This window comes from Diuraphis noxia, unplaced genomic scaffold, assembly GCF_037042655.1.
Source record: "Diuraphis noxia isolate RWA-SAM2 unplaced genomic scaffold, SU_Dnox_SAM2 contig0001, whole genome shotgun sequence".
Taxonomy (NCBI): Eukaryota; Metazoa; Arthropoda; class Insecta; order Hemiptera; family Aphididae; genus Diuraphis; species Diuraphis noxia.
In genome coordinates, this window is record NW_028301711.1 from 73,904,458 (window position 1) to 73,924,673 (window position 20,216).

The 20,216-nt window shown below is 24.8% G+C and overlaps 2 protein-coding genes across 2 annotated transcripts in view; one reads left to right on the top strand and one right to left on the bottom strand.

Moving 5' to 3' along the window:
• Nucleotides 1-20,216, bottom strand: part of Gad1 (glutamate decarboxylase) — a 138,736-nt gene that overhangs the window by 110,125 nt on the left and 8,395 nt on the right. The gene's annotated exons all lie outside the window — the stretch shown is intronic.
• On the top strand, nt 17,199-20,178 carry LOC149061644 (uncharacterized). Its single transcript, XM_089217647.1, has 8 exons — nt 17,199-17,231; nt 17,679-17,821; nt 17,891-17,957; nt 18,052-18,223; nt 18,308-18,495; nt 18,804-18,975; nt 19,623-19,774; nt 19,846-20,178. Exons 1-8 carry the CDS (start codon nt 17,214-17,216, stop codon nt 20,176-20,178), a joined length of 1,245 nt encoding a protein of 414 aa, XP_089073773.1. The 5' UTR covers nt 17,199-17,213.

Genomic DNA, 20,216 nt, shown 5'->3' on the forward strand with positions numbered 1-20,216 from the left:
GATGACGATAATGATAGTAATATGTGATATCTGCAGCGGTGGATTGAAGTTTCCCTCACGCCGCTAAGCCCGATATCACCAAATTTCCGAAGAAATTCAAACCAATTACACGGGTCACTGAGTTAGAGCGAGGTTAAACATAATTGTGTCCTATCGAGATTTATAATGTTGTTCAATAGTTTTTTATGGATTAAAAAATTGATTGGCCTTTTATAATCTTGATACAATTCAGCTTGTGTATTTATAGTGGTTATACTTTTATTATACTTTATTATAATTGTTCAAGTTGCTTATATATCTCTTCTCTGTGAAATATGTCTAAAACAGACAAATTTTTAACAGTAAAAATGTGTAAAAGCCAAAAAACCAATTTTAGTCTTTAATATTTTTTTTTTCGTTTTAAATTATTATTATAGATATTAAAATAGTTTCAAAGCTCCACGTATCTAATAGCTTTATAGATACAGATAAGGAAATATTCATTTTTATTCAATTGATAAATATCTAATTTAAACTGGTCTCGATTTTCTTACAATATTATCAGTGAAAACTATATGTATACAAAACATGGTCACAATTATGGAAAAATGGGTAAACTCCTACTTTGTATTTTTTCTGAGTAATAGGATAAAATCATTTACATAGAATATAATAAGTATACACATTAAAATGAAATATAACCAACCAAAAATGTTTTCATAAAAAAACTTCATAGATACTTTTAGAACTTTCAGTTTTTTCTATGACCTAATTTTCTATATAGTCAATAATATTTTTAAAATTATACATGCAATTTTTTTTAGAGAATATTTGTTCCTCATACTGAATTCAAAAAATACTAATCATAATATGTACATTAGTAATATTTTACATAAATAATTAACCCTTAGTAATAGTGATTAATCCATACTTTTCCTCTTTACTCAGAATAATAAAGCTGATTAACTATAATATTTAAACCCAATCATTCCGAGTAAGTGTTATTTTGATCAGTCCATCAGGACTAAATCATGAAATAATAAATCCACACTTCCAACAACCACCAACGTAAACTAAACACAAAAAAAATACTGTAAAATTTAAAAGTGGAACTAATAATATTTTAACTTAGATACCTAAATAGCTAACAAGACCAATCAAACAAAAGGAACTATTCAGTTGAAAAACACTAAATATAATATAGTTTATAATAAAAATATTTCTATGATACCTAAATATTAGGATTTAGTCATTTCTACTTAATAATATAACAAAGTAGTTATTTAAGTATAATATTTTATAATACCATGTATAATAATGAAGGTGAAAAATCTACGTTTTTTTTTTTTCAAAGAAACGTAGAATTTACCACACATTTATAATTGATTTGATGTTGTTAGCGAATTTAATTTAGTTGTATAATATTTGTTAAAATTAAATAAATACATTGGTATCTACAATTTTAATTTCACATATTTTAGATTCTAAACGAAGTGATGAATGTAATGATTTTACAATGATGTGTGTTTTTTTTTGTGTCTGTGTACAGCATAACTAGTCGAAATTTCGATTTCAAACTTTGGGGGTGGTTTCCGATGTAAAAGTGAACATCCTTGGTGCATTAAAGAGGTCAAAAGTAAACATTTTTCTATAGTTTTCAAAAAAATCAAGACAAACAAAAAAAAAATGACAGAAAAACGGGAATTTTTACGCAAAACCAGTTTTCGACCAAATCGACTTTTTTATATGGTTATAAATCAAAAACTAATCACTGGAAATACTTGAAATCTTCACCAAATGTTAATGTTAGTGTTATCTATATACAGTTTAATTTTCAAAAATGTTTGACTTCTTTTGAGTTATTTATAGACCACTGGAATTTTGAAGTGTCGGTAAAAAAATGTTGGATGACCAAAAAAATTTGAAAATTTAATACAAGGTTCCTTATGAGTTGTTCTTATTGTAGCTAAAAAAAATTAAAAATCGTTAATCACAATTTTTTTTTATAAGCGTTTATAGTTCAAATTTTTACGAAATCTGTCAAAAACGCAAAAATTTGCAAGTAATTTTGAAGTTGAAAAATCATAAAAAATTTTGTGTTTATAACTAAAGATTAAAAATACAACACTAAGTTTTCCATAAGTTTTCCTTCAAGTAGCTATAGAGAAAACTCGAAACATCAATATAGGAAAAATTTTTAGTGCGTTTGAATTTTAAATTTTTACGAAATAGCGTAACTATAACGATTTTAAACATTTGTTATTATTCAAAAAGTATAAGTCGTAGATACTTGAAAATTTTACCAGTTATTTAGATTGGCATTTTCTTTACATGATTTAATTTTCAAATTATTTTGACTTTTTTTGAGGTATTTATAGACAACTGAAATTTTCAATTTTTCTGAAAATTTTCTTTTGAAGTGTCGATAAAATTTTTTTGGCCCTATCAAAATACTTGAAAATTTAATACAAAGTTCCTCATAAGTTATTCTTATAGTGATTAACAAATTTTAAAAATACATAGTCATGATTGTTTTTTATTAGCATTTGAAGTTCAAATTTTGACTAAATACATAAAAATTACGGCAATGTTCAAATTATCTTAGATCGAAATTCATAAAAGTTTTTCTTTTTAATTCTAAGATTTGAGAATTTAATACAAGGCTCATAATATATTTTTACAATAGCAGTTGAAAAATAAAAGAAATACATAGTCACAATTTTTTTTTTAAGCATTCAAAGTTTGAGTTTTGACAACATATGTAAAAATCACGAAAATTCGCAAATTATTTCAAACTAGAAATTCATAAAAAATTTTCTTTTTATATCTAAGATTTGAAAATTTAATACAAGGCTCCTAAAATATTTTTACAATAGCAGTTGAAAAATAAAAGGAATGTATAGTCACATTTTTTTTTTTACAGGCATTTAAATTTAAATTTTGACAACATACGTAAAAATCACGAAAATTCGCAAATTATTTTAAGCTAGAAATTCATAAAAAAATTTCTCTTTAAATCTAAGATTTAAAAATTTAATACAAGATTCCTTACAAATTTGTCAATCTTTATCACAAAAAAAAATGTCAACCGGAAATTCAAATTAAATTTTTATTAGCATTTGAATTTCAAATATTGACAACTATTGACCTAACCTACGAAATCTGTCGATAATTCGAAAATTTGCAAGTAATTTTGAAGCTGAAAAATCATAAAATTTTTTGTGTTTATAACTAAGGATTGAGAATACAACACTAAGTTTTCCTTCAAGTAGCTATAGAGAAATCTCGAAGTGTCATTATAGGAAAAATTTGAGGTGCGTTTGAATTTTAAATTTTTACGAAATAGCGTTACGATAAGGATTTATCCTGAAACGATTTTAAATATTTGTTATTATTCAAAAAGTATAAGTCGTAGACACGAGAAAAATTTATCAGTTATTAAAGATTGGCATTTTCTTTACATGATTTAATTTTAAAAATATTTTGACTTTTTTTGAGATATTAATAGACAACTGAAATTTTCAATTATTCTGAAAAATTTTTTTGAAGGGTTGATAAAATTTTTTCGGCCCTATCAAAATACTTGAAAATTGAATACAAAGTTTCTAATAAGTTATTCTTATAGTAATTAAAAAATTATAAAAATACGTAGGCACAATTTTTTTTTATTAGCATTTGAAGTTCAAATATTGACTAAATACGTAAAGATTACGAAAATTCGCAAATTATTTTAAGCTAGAAATTTATACAAAATTTTCTTTTTAAATCAAAAATTTGAAAATTATTAATTATCTATAATATATCCTAGACTGACAAATCATCTCCGTTCAGAATCGTTTTTCGTATACAATGATACCTATCATTGCATTCAAATCTAACCTACCCTAGTCGGAGGTCCACCCCACCACCTAATGTACAGCAGAGTGGCATCCACTTACCCGCTTTTTTTTGAGATATTTATAGACAACGAAAATTTTCAATTTTTCTGAAAATTTTTTTTGAAGTGTCGACAATTTTTTTTTGGCCCTATCAAAATAATTGAAAATTTAATACAAAGTTTCTCATAAGTTATCCTTAAGTTGATTAAAAAATTATAAGAATACATAGGCACAAGTTTTTTTTATAAGCGTTTATAGTTCAAATTTTTACGAAATCTGTCGAAAACAAGAAAATTTGAAAGTAATTTTGAAGTTGAAAAATCATAAAACTTTTTGTATTTATAACTAAGGATTAAAAATACAACACTAAGTTTTCCATAAGTTTTCCTTCAAGTAGCTATAGAGAAAACTCGAAACATCAATATAGGAAAAATTTTTAGTGCGTTTGAATTTTAAATTTTTACGAAATAGTGTAGCGATAGTTAACGATTTATCCTCAAACGATTTTAAATATTTGTTATTATTCAAAAAGTATATGTAGTAGATACTTGAAAATTTTACCAGTTATTAATATTGGCATTTCCTTTACATGATTTAATTTTCAAAATATTTTGACTTTTTTTGAGATATTTATAGACAACTGAAATTTTCAATTTTTCTGAAAATTTTCTTTTGAAGTGTCGATAAAATTTTTTTGGCTTTATCAAAATACTTGAAAATTTAATACAAAGTTCCTCATAAGTCATTCTTATAGTAATTAAAAAATTATAAAAATACTTGGACACAATCTTTTTTTATTAGCATTTGAAGTTCAAATATTGACAAAAATTCGTCAAAACCATGAATATTTTTTTTTTGTGTCTGTCATCTCGTTTTGGGGCAGTAAAAGTGCTTCGATTTTTGACTTCAGTACCTAATTCGATCAGAAAGTGAATCTAGTTGGTCTTATCTAGTCTTATATATTTTTCTAAATAATCGGGATAAACAAACTAAAAATTAAGGGAAAAACGGGAAATTTTACGCACAATCAGTTTTCGACAAAATCGATTTTGATTATTGATGTAACTTTAAAACAAATGACCATTGATACATGAAATTTTCACCGAATGTTTTTATAAGTATATTATATCCGCCATGAAATTTTCAAACATTTTTTACTTATGTTGTACTATTCATAGGTACATGCAATTTTCGATCATTATTAGTTTTTTTTTAAATTAATATCGATAAAAATTTATTTTTTGGGTAGAAAATATTGAAGATTTAATACAAGGCTCTTAACATATTTTTACAATAGCAGTTTAAAAGTAAAATAAATTTATAGTAACAATTTTTTTTTATAAGCATTCAAATTTTGAATTTTGACAAAATACGTAATAATCACAAAAATTTGCAAATTGTTTTAAGCTAGAAATTCATAAAAATTTTCTTTTTAAATCTAAGATTTAAAAATTTAATACAAGATTCCTTACAAATTTGTCAATCTTTATCACAAACAAAATGTCCACCGGAAATTCAAATTAAATTTTTATTAGCATTTGAATTTTAAATATTGACAAAAATTCGTCAAAACCATGAATATTTGCAAATTATTTTGTAGTTCAAAATTCATAATATTGTTTGTATTTATATCTTAGGTTATAAAATTTAACACCAAGTTTTCTATAAGTTTTGCTTCAAATAGCTATAGAAAATTTGAGGTGTCATTATAGGAAAAATGTTTTGAGCGTTTGAGTTTTAAATTTTTACGAAATCGCATAATGATAACGATTTATCCTCAAACCAGGTGTATGTATATCTATGATAATATATGGTATTATGAATTATGATAACTACATGCAATGTTTTTGGAAAAATTGATTAACCATGCCTTATACAAAATCTGTCTTAATTGAAAAATAAAATATTTGTTTCAAAATAGAGTATATGACAATATTTAAAAATAATATATCCTAGACTGATAATTCATCTCCGTTCAGAATCGTTTTTCGTAAACAATTATACCTATCATTGCATTAAAATTTAATCCCATCCATTACAGTAACCTACTGTACAGCAGAGCGACATCCATGACTTACCCGATTTTTTAGATTACAATATTATTGGGATCAGTTTTCTTTTAGAATTCATATTGTCAGGCTTAATTTTTTAGCTTCTTTGAAATTAACTTGAGTAGTTGAATATCTAATAAGTTGAGAAAGGATATACTTATAAGTTATATATAACATACGTATAACAAAATAATTTAACAGTAAAAAGTATATTTACATAATTGTTGTGTATGTTTAATTAATTTTGTAGTATCTTCAATTATCAAAATTCTATATTGGAAACAATATTTTTATTTGTCATCGTTCTCATTTGCAAATTTAACGGGCGTTAAGTTATGTGATTTCATTATTTATCTCTTAAGCCATCTGGCTAAGTATATTTGTAGTAAATATGAATAATCTTAATTCTTAATACCTAATAATTACTAAGCCAGATTGCAAAATTTGAATATATGCAAATTAAAATTACTTCTGAACAGAGAAAATTATGTTTTTAAATATATTGTAGGTAGGTGTAAATAGATAGGCAGCCATCTGCCATCTTGATGTGTCCAAGTAGATGGTAATAAGTAATAATAGGGGTAAGAATACTTGAGGTTGTATTATGTTTCTGCTATGGAGTGTCAGCTTTTAATTTTTAAAATAAAACATCTTTTGTGTCATCAAACATTGAATAACATTTGGTGATGTAACTGAATGAACAAAACTGATCAAACTGAAACTAAAATTTAATTAAAAACTGATAATATGTAATGTATAATAATGCATGCACAAATTAATATTATATTAATCAAATTTATTTTTCTACTTATACATTTTATTTATTTAAGAAATACTTACCTTACTAATTTACTTCATGTACAAACGTTGTGCTTTCCAAGTGTTAGGTATTATAAAATTTACGGCACCCTTAATAATATACATAGATCACAAATGTCGTCAATGGATTTTTTTCGAAAAACTTAATTGTTTAAAAATTATTGCGTTAAGTACATTATGTTATTAAAGAAATTTCAAGTCAGTATACTTAATGATATGACGTATAAAACATACAATAATTAGTTTAATTACTACCTAATTACATCATACATTTAAATCATTTAATATTTAACTACCTATTTAAATAATAAATAATAAGTGCTGTCAGTTCGTGTTCACCGCCCGACCGTGGACACGCCTGTGTCGCATGTTATCGCATTTATAGCTATCGATAGCAGTAACACACTAGTAAATTCAGCTGGCAGTTAATATGATTATCATTATTGCATTAATTACACCAATTAATTAATAATATCCAAACTATGGGCGATAAGCCTTATTTTCAAACCAACAATATGAACAATACCAACAGTCCTTCTCAACTTACACGTAGGTAATAAAAAAACATTTGCAGAGATAGCTTCAAATACTACTTTACCGAAAATGAACCAAGCAATTATTTTTAATTCCATCAATAACATCAAACAAATCGATTATGTTACCGCAATCAGTAAAATTATACCCGCTGAGAATATACAATTTGTTTCACGTATTTCAAACAACAGATTTTGCGTCTTTTTCAATAGCCAAGCCGCTATGGAAAATAAAATCGTTTGTTTTTAAATTAATTTATAATATTTAAATTAAATTATTTTATCACTTAAAAATTCAATTTAGACAGTCATTATTTGAATTTTACTTACTATCGTGACATTGTATTTGTATATATATTATATTAAATGAGCTTCATCACGACCAAAATATCTAGAAGCTCTAGATATCTAAATATCTAGAAAATATCAAAATTAACAAATTAAATTCTATAAGATATAGCTAAATATAAAATAATATGCTCATTGAACTTTGCATATTATATGATTGCAAGGATTAAAGATCATGCTTGTAGATATTAAAATGAAATATTATGATTAATGGTAAAACTAAATTTATTAACAACATTAACACGGTCACAATATTTTTCATTCGTCTGAATTTTAAGTCTGAAATAGTTACGACTTGATAATTACACTGATCATTATAATTATTATATGCCATAGTGTTACAAATTTAATGTTATCACATCCACACAAAGAAAATTATTAAAAAGTTTAAATGGCAAGTCATTAACATTAAAACTTGTTCGCGGAAAACTTTAAATATTAAATAATCGTTGTATCAACGACGAACACTTAATATTTAATGAAAATTGTTTTTTATCATCCATTGAAAAAAGTCAGTTATCCTGTCACATGAAACTTTTATAATGGGATATAAATTTGATTAATTGTTAATATTTATTAAAATATAATATAGGGATCTATCAATTATTATAATTTTTATATGGATTAAAATGTCTCGTGATGTTAATACTTTTAGGAGCAGCTCTAAATTGTTTTTATCATATGATATAATATATTAACCAAAAACTAATTTCAGTAAACACGTCAGGTATAAGTAAATATATAGGTATACTATGATGTGGTCCAATATGGTTTTATAGTTGAGTGAGAAAAAGAAAACAATGTTTGCTTTTCCGTATAGAACGAAAGTTACATGGTTACAATGGTGCCATATCTCTCGTCACTAACAAGAACAATAAGTGACCAATTTCAATGTTCACTTTTTTCAGAAGGCGAAGAAAATATTGAAACTATTATAAATTATAATTTGACATGTTCGACGAATAAATTATAAATCAATTTTTCAATTTTATTTTTTCAATTTGGTATTCTGTTTTCTTTGATTTCCAAAGACATTGAATCAACGTAGAATCGAACGAAGACGTTTCATACAATGAGATGCAGTTACTGTTGTCTTTGTTGGAATATCAAAAAAACAGAAACAACAAATTTGAAAACAAATTGTAAAATTGAGTTGGCTGTATTGAATTGAATCAATTCAATTGATCGATCATATACCTGTTTAGTAGGTACTTTAAGTAGAGTCAAAATAATTAATTTATTGTAAAACCAATTTTGAATTTTAGAATCAGTGTTGAATGTAATTTACAAATAGTGGAATATAAGACTCTCGTTTGTTTAAGTGACTAAATTCTTTACTAAATACGATGATGCATTGATACCTTTAGACTTTTTTTTTCAGATGATTCAAAAAACAAAAGTGTTGTATGATATAATAAATAATAAGTTATTATTATGATTTTGAACTAATACAAATAAACAAATAGTTATTTCAGATTGTATGTTATAGGATGTTTGCAATTGGATATATTAGATATTTTGAATCCTATATCTTATAATAAAACATTCCATTTTATAACGAAAATAATAGCTCGTTGTACGAAACAAATAGTTATACAATATACAAACAGTTGAATTTTGAATGTAAAATATTTATAATTATAAATATTTAATAATTATCTATATTCATTCCAAATGAATTAGTTTATTAATTCGTTTGATATTTAATCAGCTGTTACTTTAGGTGGCATCGACAGTGAAATTTAATGGTAAAATATGATAAAATCTTATCAATAATATTCAACTTTGGAAAACTTTTAATTAAATTTCAGTGATGGTCTATACACATCCATACCTAATGAAATCTATAGCGTTCACATTCTTTTCAAATGTTGTATTGCTTGAAATAAATTTATCAAAACTATATATAACCACATATTATGTTACCAATAATTTATAGTAAAAGTTACATTTTCAAGTATAAGGAGAAAATATATTTTATTTTGATAGGAATAATATTATATTTGTTATGTAAAATATAATATAAGTTGCAAATTAAAGTTACGTTAGAAAATGTATAGGTACAATAAAAAATTTGAATTCAATGACATAATATCATTACATACAAAAAATAGGCATGAGTAGAGACGAGTTATCTGCTTACGATATTTTATATTATATTTATATTGTTATCATTGCTATTGTAGCAGGTAGAATGTATTGATATAATAATATTGCATATTACCATACTTGTATGTTATATGTAATAATAAACTTTAAAAATTTCAAATACCATCAACGACTAATATTTTTAAATTACAACAATATAACTAAAATTTCTTGATTATTTATAATATGCAATTTCGTCCCAATTTGAACTTTAAATAACTTTACAAAAAAAACTGTGTTTATATATTTTTTCATATTTTTTGGTTACAGAATGAAATACTTACGTGAATCTCTTTTTAAATTTTTAATCCTAACGTTTCATACATTTTTAACTATTAAATAATTTGGAAACTTTGTGAAAAGTTGATCTTTAAATGCTTAAAAAAAACGTACCTATGTATTTTTAATATTTTTCAATTGCTATTGTAACAATATACTAGAAACTTTGGTATAAATTTTCAAGTTTTTGAAATGTATACAGAAAATAAAACGAAAAAAATTGAAAACTCAAAATGTCTATAAGTAATTTTTAGAAAGCCAAAATATTTATATAGAACATGATAGAATAAAAATTTGATGAAAATTTCACCTAATTATGGTTTAATAGTTTTTCAATAACAAAATAAGAAATTCGTTGTATCAAAATTCGTATTCAATGTTTAATTCAAACGATTGTAAAAATTTATTTGACTGCAGTAAACATTTTTTTTTTTTTTATGTGGGAAAACTTAGGGGAATCTTGTGTTAAATTTTCAAACCTAAGGTATAAATTAAAATTTTTTTTTAATTTCTAGCTCGAAATAATTTGTCAATTTTTGTGATTTTGATGAATTTTGTCAGAATTTTATAATTTCCACTAACAAAACTTATGAGAAACATTGTATTCATTTTAGAGTTTTTTGATCGAGAAAAATATTTTGTATTGATAATAATTAAATAAAACGCTATATGCGCTAAAAATTATAAAATATGTAGGTATATTTTTAGCCAATAATATCACCAAAATATGCACAGAAAAATTTATTTCGGGTAATTTATAAAAATAAATCTTTTATTTTTATTGCTTAGTGGTTATACCCGATAATGAACATTTATATTTTACGTTAATGCGTTATTGTATAAATATATTGTAGTTAGCACTTATAAAACTTATGTATACAAATTGCAGAATCAATTGTATAGTTTGTTAATTTAAATTGTTTTTTTTTAATGTACTGAAATATGCATTATTGATGATAGACACAATAATAAAAAATGAGAGAAGACAAACATGAAAGCACCTATGATATTTATAGGTGGAAATCCATAGAAATTTCTGGGGGGGGGCTAAATTAACTAAAAAAAACTATATTCAAATAAAATTATTACATTCTACATGACACCTGACAAAATTTTTTTTTTTTTGGGGGTGGGGGGGGGGGCTCGGAGGGGGGGACTTAGACCTCCTCTCCCTTTCCACCTATGCCGCGGACCATGGTTAACTACATGTAGTACGTAAAAATTCTTCGGCACATCGTTAATTTAAAACGTTTTTGGAAGAATGCGATGAATTTTTCTTCTTCTTCGGGGATGTAAAATATTTTTCCGAATTAAGGTGATTTTTTAATACGATTTTCTGATTTTTACGTCAAGTTATTTCAAAATCCTTTTTCTATCGACATTGATGATGTTGAATTTAAATTTACAGGTATAAGTCATATAGAATTGCAAAACAACTATATTCTTAAAACTGCTTTTAAAGAAAGTAATCACTTAAAAATATTTTAATCATGCCTTCTTGAAATAGATTTTAAACGCATTAAAAGATTTGATTTAAAAGTGTTTACCTTTTTCGGTAGCACTTATACTTGTGAGCATACATTTTCAATTTTAATTCTTAAATGTTGAAAAAATAAGAATTGTTCACGATAAGTGTCAAACACACGAATTTAGTTTTAAGAAACAACATTCAATATGAAAGTGGATATACAAACGAATGAACGGGAAAAATTCAACCTCAAAAATCATACTAGAAACTAAATATTTATATTCTTTTGCACACAAGAATCAACACTTATTTTTTTTTTTCTACTCTTGGATTTAATTCAAAACTAGCTAATAAGGAAAAACCCACAAAGTGAAACACATCATATAGTTATTAATATCCATAAATATATTAGTATCATACGTTAAAATTGTTTTTTTAAGACGTTTATTTTAATTTAGTATGTGGTATTAATGAAAAGCTGATAAAATATGGACTGTGTAAGTAAAAAGTTTACCGACCTCTGACCCAGAGTAAGTTAATCCAAACATATTATGGATTATTTAAAAAATATATTTGATAAATTCAGTGGTAAATATGATGTTTTTAGCTTAAATTAAATTTAAATAAAATACAATCAACATAATTCGGGCAATTTATTAATATGTAATTTTTAGAATATAAATGCCATACCCTAACGTATTAAAAAAATTAATAATACTTTTAAATTACTGGTTTGCTATTTTAATTCAAAAATATTTCTGGTACCTAAATATATTATGTGCCTATGTCTATTTATTTCAATTGCTAAAATTTTTAGTAAATATTTGATATTTTAATTTTTAGTATTTGTAAAATTATTTTATAGACAGAATCTATAATATTTTGAAATTGGGAGGTTTAAATATTAAAATTTCAGTGCATTAAAGTTATAAGATTTGAAAGTTTTGAATGAAACCGATTACAATTGTTCAACTATTTTTAAATGTGACCTATACAACACTTACACCTAAACACGTCACTACTAACTTATAATAGTTTGCATTGATATTTTATACGTAATAAACTAATAATATCATGATCAATGTGACATTCAAAAATAATAATATTATATAATATGATAAACTGAGAACCTTACAATGAAATATTTGTTTCAAACAATAGTACAATATCTTGTAACGATGTACAAACAAAATGATGACATAATCAGGTTTAAACAAAGGATATTAAAAATGGATCACTTTTAAAAGTCACTATTTCCCTGTAGATAGATAAATATATTATTATAATTATTCAAGCAATCTCAATTTTCAACGATACACGTTTTTGTTTGAATATTACTGCTATGTAACTTTAAAATCATTTTTTATTTGATTAATTACTGCACGTATAAAATTATAATTTGTTACACGTGTTCAAATTCATTGTTTATATTCATATTTTTTTTTTCATAATTTCAACATCTATTGTACAATGGGCATGAAATTATTTTTTTAGACATTTTCATAATCGCCTATTCTTTTTATTTTAAAACATAAACATAATATATATTATGTATGGATCCAATTTTGTCATTTATTGCTATAGTATCCCAATTAATTTTAGAGGTGTGAATGTTATTTTCTCACACGTGATAATACAACAAAATATAGTACAAAATATAGCACAAAATATATAGACATATATATTAATAAATATAGGTTATGTTTATTCTTCGGGTGTCTGTTCAATTTAGAATGAACATTTACACCAAACACCTACAATTATATATGTATTGATAAAATATTAAAATATATTTTTCATTCAAATTAAACAAAAGAATATTTACAGCTTTGTATGATATAGGTAATATAGCTAATTTTACGCAAACTGAAAATCAAATATGAATAGTGTGCGTACTTATAAGTATCTTGTGAGTTTTGATCAGTGTTCAAAATTCAATAAATAGAAAATTATTCATCGATTTCATATGGTTTGAAATTTTGTGAAGGAAGATGGTCTTAAAAGTAAACAATATAAAATTAAATTCTAAGAGTATTAAGAAATACGTTTATAATCATTATTACATTTTTAAAAATGTACAAACTCCCCAACTCCTGCTCAGTTAGCAGTCTTCTCAGCAGAATCATTTGTCATACTTAAAGCAATCGATATAATAGTAACCGATCACTGCCTACAAGACACCATCATTTTCACTGACTCCCTCAGCGCTATCAAAAAAAAAAAAAAAAACATTCAACCAATCAGACATTGGCCTACATAATTCTGAATAAAACTTATATGCTACAGTAACACAACAAATTCAAAATTAAACTCTTCTGGATTCCCGAACACTCTGGCATAAAAGAAAACGAACTCACCGATCTTGCAGCCAAAACTGCAATCACCTTCCAATTATTATCGTACACACAAATCGTTCCATTCGGTGACATACGAACGCTTATAACAAATAAATGTTTAGATGGCAACTAGGAATGGACATCTTAGTAAATAAAATTGAACCGTATTAAACATAATACCAAAAATTGGAAATTTCCTACGAAATCCATAGAAAATTTAAGTTCATAATAATTAGACTCAGAATCGGCCACACTCAATTTTCTCACAGCTTCCTAATGGCCAAGGAAGAACCTCCAATGTGCCCATCATGCGGTGTCCAAGTCACCATAAGCTTCATCCTCGCCGAATTCCAAACATACCACAATATCCGAACAAGCCACAACCTTCCCGAATCACCTCCAGAAATACTAAGCAATCACCCTCAATCCATAGCAAATATTATCCAATTCATTACAATCGCCAACATCCAAACAAAAATATAATTAACACTTGGATTTAGTTACTTCACAAATATGTGATTAATTATTTTGCTTTAAATCCAATATGGTTTATGTTACTGAGGGTATAATATGTATAGTTAAAAAAAAAATAAATAAATAAAAATTATTGAAAATAAATTTTGTGAAATTAGGCAACAAACTGCGACCAAATAATATTGTATAAATATATTGATTCTAACGGTAGGTAAATGTTAATATTATCAATTGGCACGATACAATACAATTTGAAATTTGAAAATGAAAATTATAACTTATTCTCCTATACTTATCTAATTATTTTTAGACTAAAATGTAACGCAATCGACATAATGTATTAAATATAAAATAATCGATATAAATGTTAAAACGCAAACGTGCAAAAAATGAACTTAGTACGTTGATGCAAATATCTATAAAAAAAAATGTAGCTATAATTTTATTAAATTTTTGTATTTCAGTAATAACAGGTTACGAAGAGACTTGTATTAAGTTTTTAAGCTATTTGAATAACAAAATTTGAAATTTGTAGGCAATAAAATCGAAAATTTTCAAATGTCTACTGCTATTATTTGGTTATGAATTACACATGATTTCACACTAATTATTCACTATACTTATTGGCTCTTATATTATTAATTTTTTTTGTTAATTTGATTATACAGGTACTTACTTTTTCTTGTTTTATAAATAAAATATTTAAGCAATTATGTTGGGTACCGAGTAGTACATACTCAATAGTTATTTACTTTAAAATTTAATTATTATTTCTTCATAGTTTAAATAGTTTTATGCGTTTTAAAATTTAAAGAGTACAGTTCCAAACTCACCAAAATTAACCAAGTTTATTATTTAGGTGTACCCATATGTATAATATTTACAATAATTCACGTTGCAACTAGCTATTTTAATGTTTAAGATAAATTAATACCTTTATTAAATAATTTATAAGAGACTGTTCATTTATAAATTAATTGTGAGCGGGATGAGTGTTAATTTTAATATTTTCTAGTCATCAAAATGTGCCCAATTGTGGCTCGGGCCGTCTGCCTGTCCACCGTTGATCATACACATCATATTAATATTAATATATAATATATTAATATAAAATTACCATAAGTATTATATTATTAGGCAAATGTTTGATAAACAGACTGTAATCCACTGTAAAAAATGAACACTGCAAAGTTCGAAATAATTAGCATATATCTTTATTGTCATTCAACAAGATAGGAGTCAAAATAATTAGGTTTTATTCGTGTACTAATAAAAAATAAATATTTAAATGACAGCAGTTTCTGCAGTTTCTTGAGCGCATTTTTAATATTTTTATACTATCACAATATTGATAATTATGCACATTTGATTTTTTTTTTACATTCACAATTAAATATATAATATTGTTAGTGTGTAATATAAGTATTAAATTAAAATGTACAAATTTCTAGTAATTATATAATATGCTGCAGCTATTTGAATTTCAATGATATTCGTTTGTCGAAGATAAAAAACAAAAACAAACATATTATGAGTAATTTGTATTACATTGATATAATGTATTATGTATATAGATTTGTATTGCTTATCAAAACAATTTTTTGTGTCCCTTTAAATATAAAGCTGAGCTCTAATTATACATTTTTAATTAAGTTCAAATTTCTTATAATTTATACGTTTCGAATTCTTGTGCAGCAGTTCGTATATTATATTTACACATTGTAAACATCTATTACGTTTTTTTCTGTTTTTTTTTTTTTTTTTTTTTTAATGGTACCTATCTAGTTTAACAAAAATTTTGTCCCACGGTGTCACTTATTTTATTTTTTACATTACTTTGGTTTTACCGAGTACCGACTCGTTGAGTGCATATTTATTTTATACTGCGGTAATCGGATTTTTTTCGCACGTTTTTACATGATGCACAATCCGAATTCACAAAACAGAGATAATTCAATGTATTTCTTTACACACATAGAAATATTGGAGTTGATTTTACTTATGTTAAGATGTTGAATGTATGAATGTTAAATTAAGAATTTAATGTGGTTTAAATAATGGAAACAGAAAGTTGAACTAAATAATATTGTTTAACAACACATATGGTTTAAATAACCAAAAATTAAAATAATTTCAAAAGCTGATTATATTTAAATCAACTTTTGGTATGTATTCAGTTTTAGTAATTGTGTTATTAATTTTACTTAAACTGAAGAGTTGAATATGCAAATCTTAAATTGAGTATTCTGTAGCTCATAATAAATTATAAAAGTGTTAAAAGAACATTTGGATAACTAATTCAAACAGTAATGTCTATAGATAATAAATTTGACAACTGACATTATTGTTAAATCAACACCATTTAGTGTTATATCTGAACATATAAATGTTATTTATAACGCTCGAGCGTTGATAATAAATAATAGCAATCTAAATTTAGATTTTACCACGGGGAAATTATTTTCTCCAAGTATAATGATTATTATGAACGGTTATTTTTGTCAATATGTTGTTCAGCGCGTTTACTATTTTGATTTATTTTGATATCACATCATATCGATTCATCTGTGCTCTTTGACTGACGTGCATTTAGCTCACGCAAATTGCAATGGATTTGTTTCATGACGAAGACGTTAGTATAATTTTTTAACGGTTTCGATTTTGCTAATTAGTAATTGTTAAATTAACTCAACTATTTACTGCAGTTTTTTTATCAGTCTTTCACGGATTCTTTGGGGACAACATCTTTACCGACGGTGCAGCTAACTCCACCGCTTATTGAGAACGAAAATAATATACCACCTTGTCCACAGAATTCGTTACTCACAGACATTTCATCAAACAATAAGATTAACACGAGTCCAAAAGGTGATCATAGTAAATATGGCAAATATAAGCCTATGCAATGGACAATTGAAGTAAGTTGAATTAAATTTAAATGTTTTCTAATGTAATTTTTAAAGTTCATCATAATAAATTCATGAACAATTATATAATTTCCTCTCCACTTTTATAATTTGAGGAATGAATTTATGAAAATTGTGATGGTTAAGCAGAAACTATTACAATAATAATAATAATTAATATTAATACATTATTATTATTATTTTATAGACTTACTGTAATTAGTAATTACTAAAACTAAAACGTTTATTTTTAATTTTATAAATAAATTACCAACTTAAGCGCCCTATTTCATAAATATTTACCTAAAAAATAGTCAATCAATTGTTATTTGTTTTTACCTACACTTATTAAATAAAATACATTAAATTAATTAGGTACTTAAGTGAATTTGTTAAATACAAATGATTTAAGAAATTCTATTACAATATATATTAACATACAAACTATTATTATAATAGACACTATTAGAAAAATTGCACACTACAAACGATGGAAGATATGTACTTGCCGATTCAAAAAAAAATAATGGATTTTTATCAGATGAAGCTCAGAACATTCTAACACAACTCTTGATTAATAATCTATTTCAGGATCAGAGCAAGTATGCATAAAACATAGTTATTCATTGTATTTAAAATACTTAAATTAGTACTATTTTGAAATATTACAGAGGTAATGATTTATTTTTTCGCAAAATATCCGATTTAATAGTGGAAGTATTTCCTAAAGAGCATAAGGTAATAAATAATATATACCTACACACAATATTGTCTTATAGATTAAATTAATTTTACCTCAGATAAATAGTCTTTATTTTAATTTTGAATTTAGAGTGTTTACTTTATACCAGCAAGATCTGAGGGGCCTAGTCAAACCCATGCAAAGGGAAAACTTATAGAAAGGTGGAAGAATGTGGCTAGGCGCTTAAGAACTGTTGGTGCTATAAGTTCTAGTTCAGTTGTAAAGAACTTACAACTTTCAGCTACACATATTTCATTTTCTGGTATTTATAATTTAATACAAATAAATAATTGTTATTTTTTTACTTATTAATAATAATGTATATTTTAAATTTAACATGGTATAGAAGATACATTGGCTATTAAGCGATGGTTGGCAAATGAAGGGTTGACAGAAAATTTTAATGTTGTTTTGTCAAAATGGCAGTTGACTTATGAGCTACGTAAACATGAAATTTTAGAGCCTAGCAAAAAATATTTGTCAGAATTTTTTGAATCTTGGCCTGCACTTCAGTGTCCGACTGGTTATGAATTGGTATGTTTTTTTTTATCAGTTTTAATAAAGTATTAAAATTTTTATTTCTAAACAAATTCTTTAATATATTTAAAACTATATATAGTATCTGAGACTAATCTAAATAATATTAATATTAGGTTAATCAGATATAAGAAATGCTATAGGATATTTTGTTTTAAAATTTTAATTCAAGTCAAAATTTTAATTTTGTTTAAAATTAACAATCAACATATTAATATGGTTTTTGCTATGTCAATATCCTATATATAATTAAATATGTTGTAATTATAATATTATTGTATTCAAATTATTATTATTTTGGACAGATTGTTGAAGACTTTCGCATTGAGTATCCTGAGTTATTCAAAGATATTAATTATTTTTTAAACAGTTGGGAAGTGTTCTCAACTAAATTATTAAAAATAAGAAGAAGCAGTATAAAAGATAAATATGCTTCTAATCTATTGTCGAATTTGGATTCAGCTGAACTCAACGGAAGTGAGCATAGTATAATAAATTTAATATTTTTGTAGCAATCTTGGAAAAGTTAACATTTTTAACTTCTTAAATTTTTAAAGCGCCGTATTCAGACCAAACGCTTTTAAGTCCAAATTGGTATTTTGTGATTCATATTGCATATCATATGATATTGGATAAAAATCTGTGATGTGCTATATACAATTAAATTCAACTAATTTTTTTAAATGTATTTAAGTACTTCTAATAAACATGTTTAAAGCTTATACAATTTTGAAATCCTTATTATCAAAAATCATGATTTTGGAGTTAGCACATTTACTACTAATCATGTTTCAAGTTAAAAATCCCTTTTTTTTGTTTGATTGAAATAGGAAAATACTTATTTTAATTTTTAAATATAGTTTTACTTTGTTACTTTGTTACTTTGTTACTTTGTTAGTAAAAATCTTAAAATAACAATAAAATTAACTCCACAATATAGATGGACATCAGTTAGAGTAAATTAATAGTCTGAATAAAATATTTTATGAAGGTCATTATGTATTTTACTGTATTAGATTTAGTAGTATCTATATCAATATAAAAAGGAAAATATTATGATTGGTATCATTGTATTAGTATCGTTGCATATTATGTATTAATTGTTGTAATTATTATTATTTTAGATTTAAAAACAGTGAATGTTGTAAAATTACTTTTAATTCCTTATTTGATTCCGACCAAAACATTGATCAAAAATACTTTACCTAATGGAAAAAATAAATGTTGGAAGCCTTCATTATTAGAATCTTCTTCTGCATTCACTTATTTTTGTACTGTAAGTTTCTGATTTAAAATAAGTTCATGAATACATTTATACTTATACCTATTTATGTTTAATTTAAATAGAATCTGACTGGTCTCCAAGAAGATTATGATAAGAGGTGTTCAAAATATAGTGAATATGGAGCTACAATACAGCCTTACTTAATCTTTGTAGGAAAAGATTTAAGCTCCATTGATTCTTGTTACGTCAGGGTAAATAAAAAATTATGGTGTTTTAACTGTCCTTTAAAAGCTCTTGAAATTTGTTTTAAGTCATATTTTGTATTTAATTGTGCTTACCCTGTAGAATGTTATGACTCTTGGCTTGTAATTCAACAGCACTTATTTAAATTGTTCACAAAATATGATAAATCAACTTCTATAACTACTTCTGTTACATCTAATCTTAATTCATAATCATTCCTATTTATATTTTTATTTCATTTTTGTTGTTT

Excerpts from the sequence above, each read along its gene's own strand:
- LOC149061644 (XM_089217647.1), top strand. Across the intron at positions 17,958-18,051 it reads TATTTCCTAAAGAGCATAAG|AGTGTTTACTTTATACCAGC; the intron begins GTAATAAATAAT and ends TTTTGAATTTAG. Across the intron at positions 18,976-19,622 it reads TTCAGCTGAACTCAACGGAA|ATTTAAAAACAGTGAATGTT; the intron begins GTGAGCATAGTA and ends TTATTATTTTAG.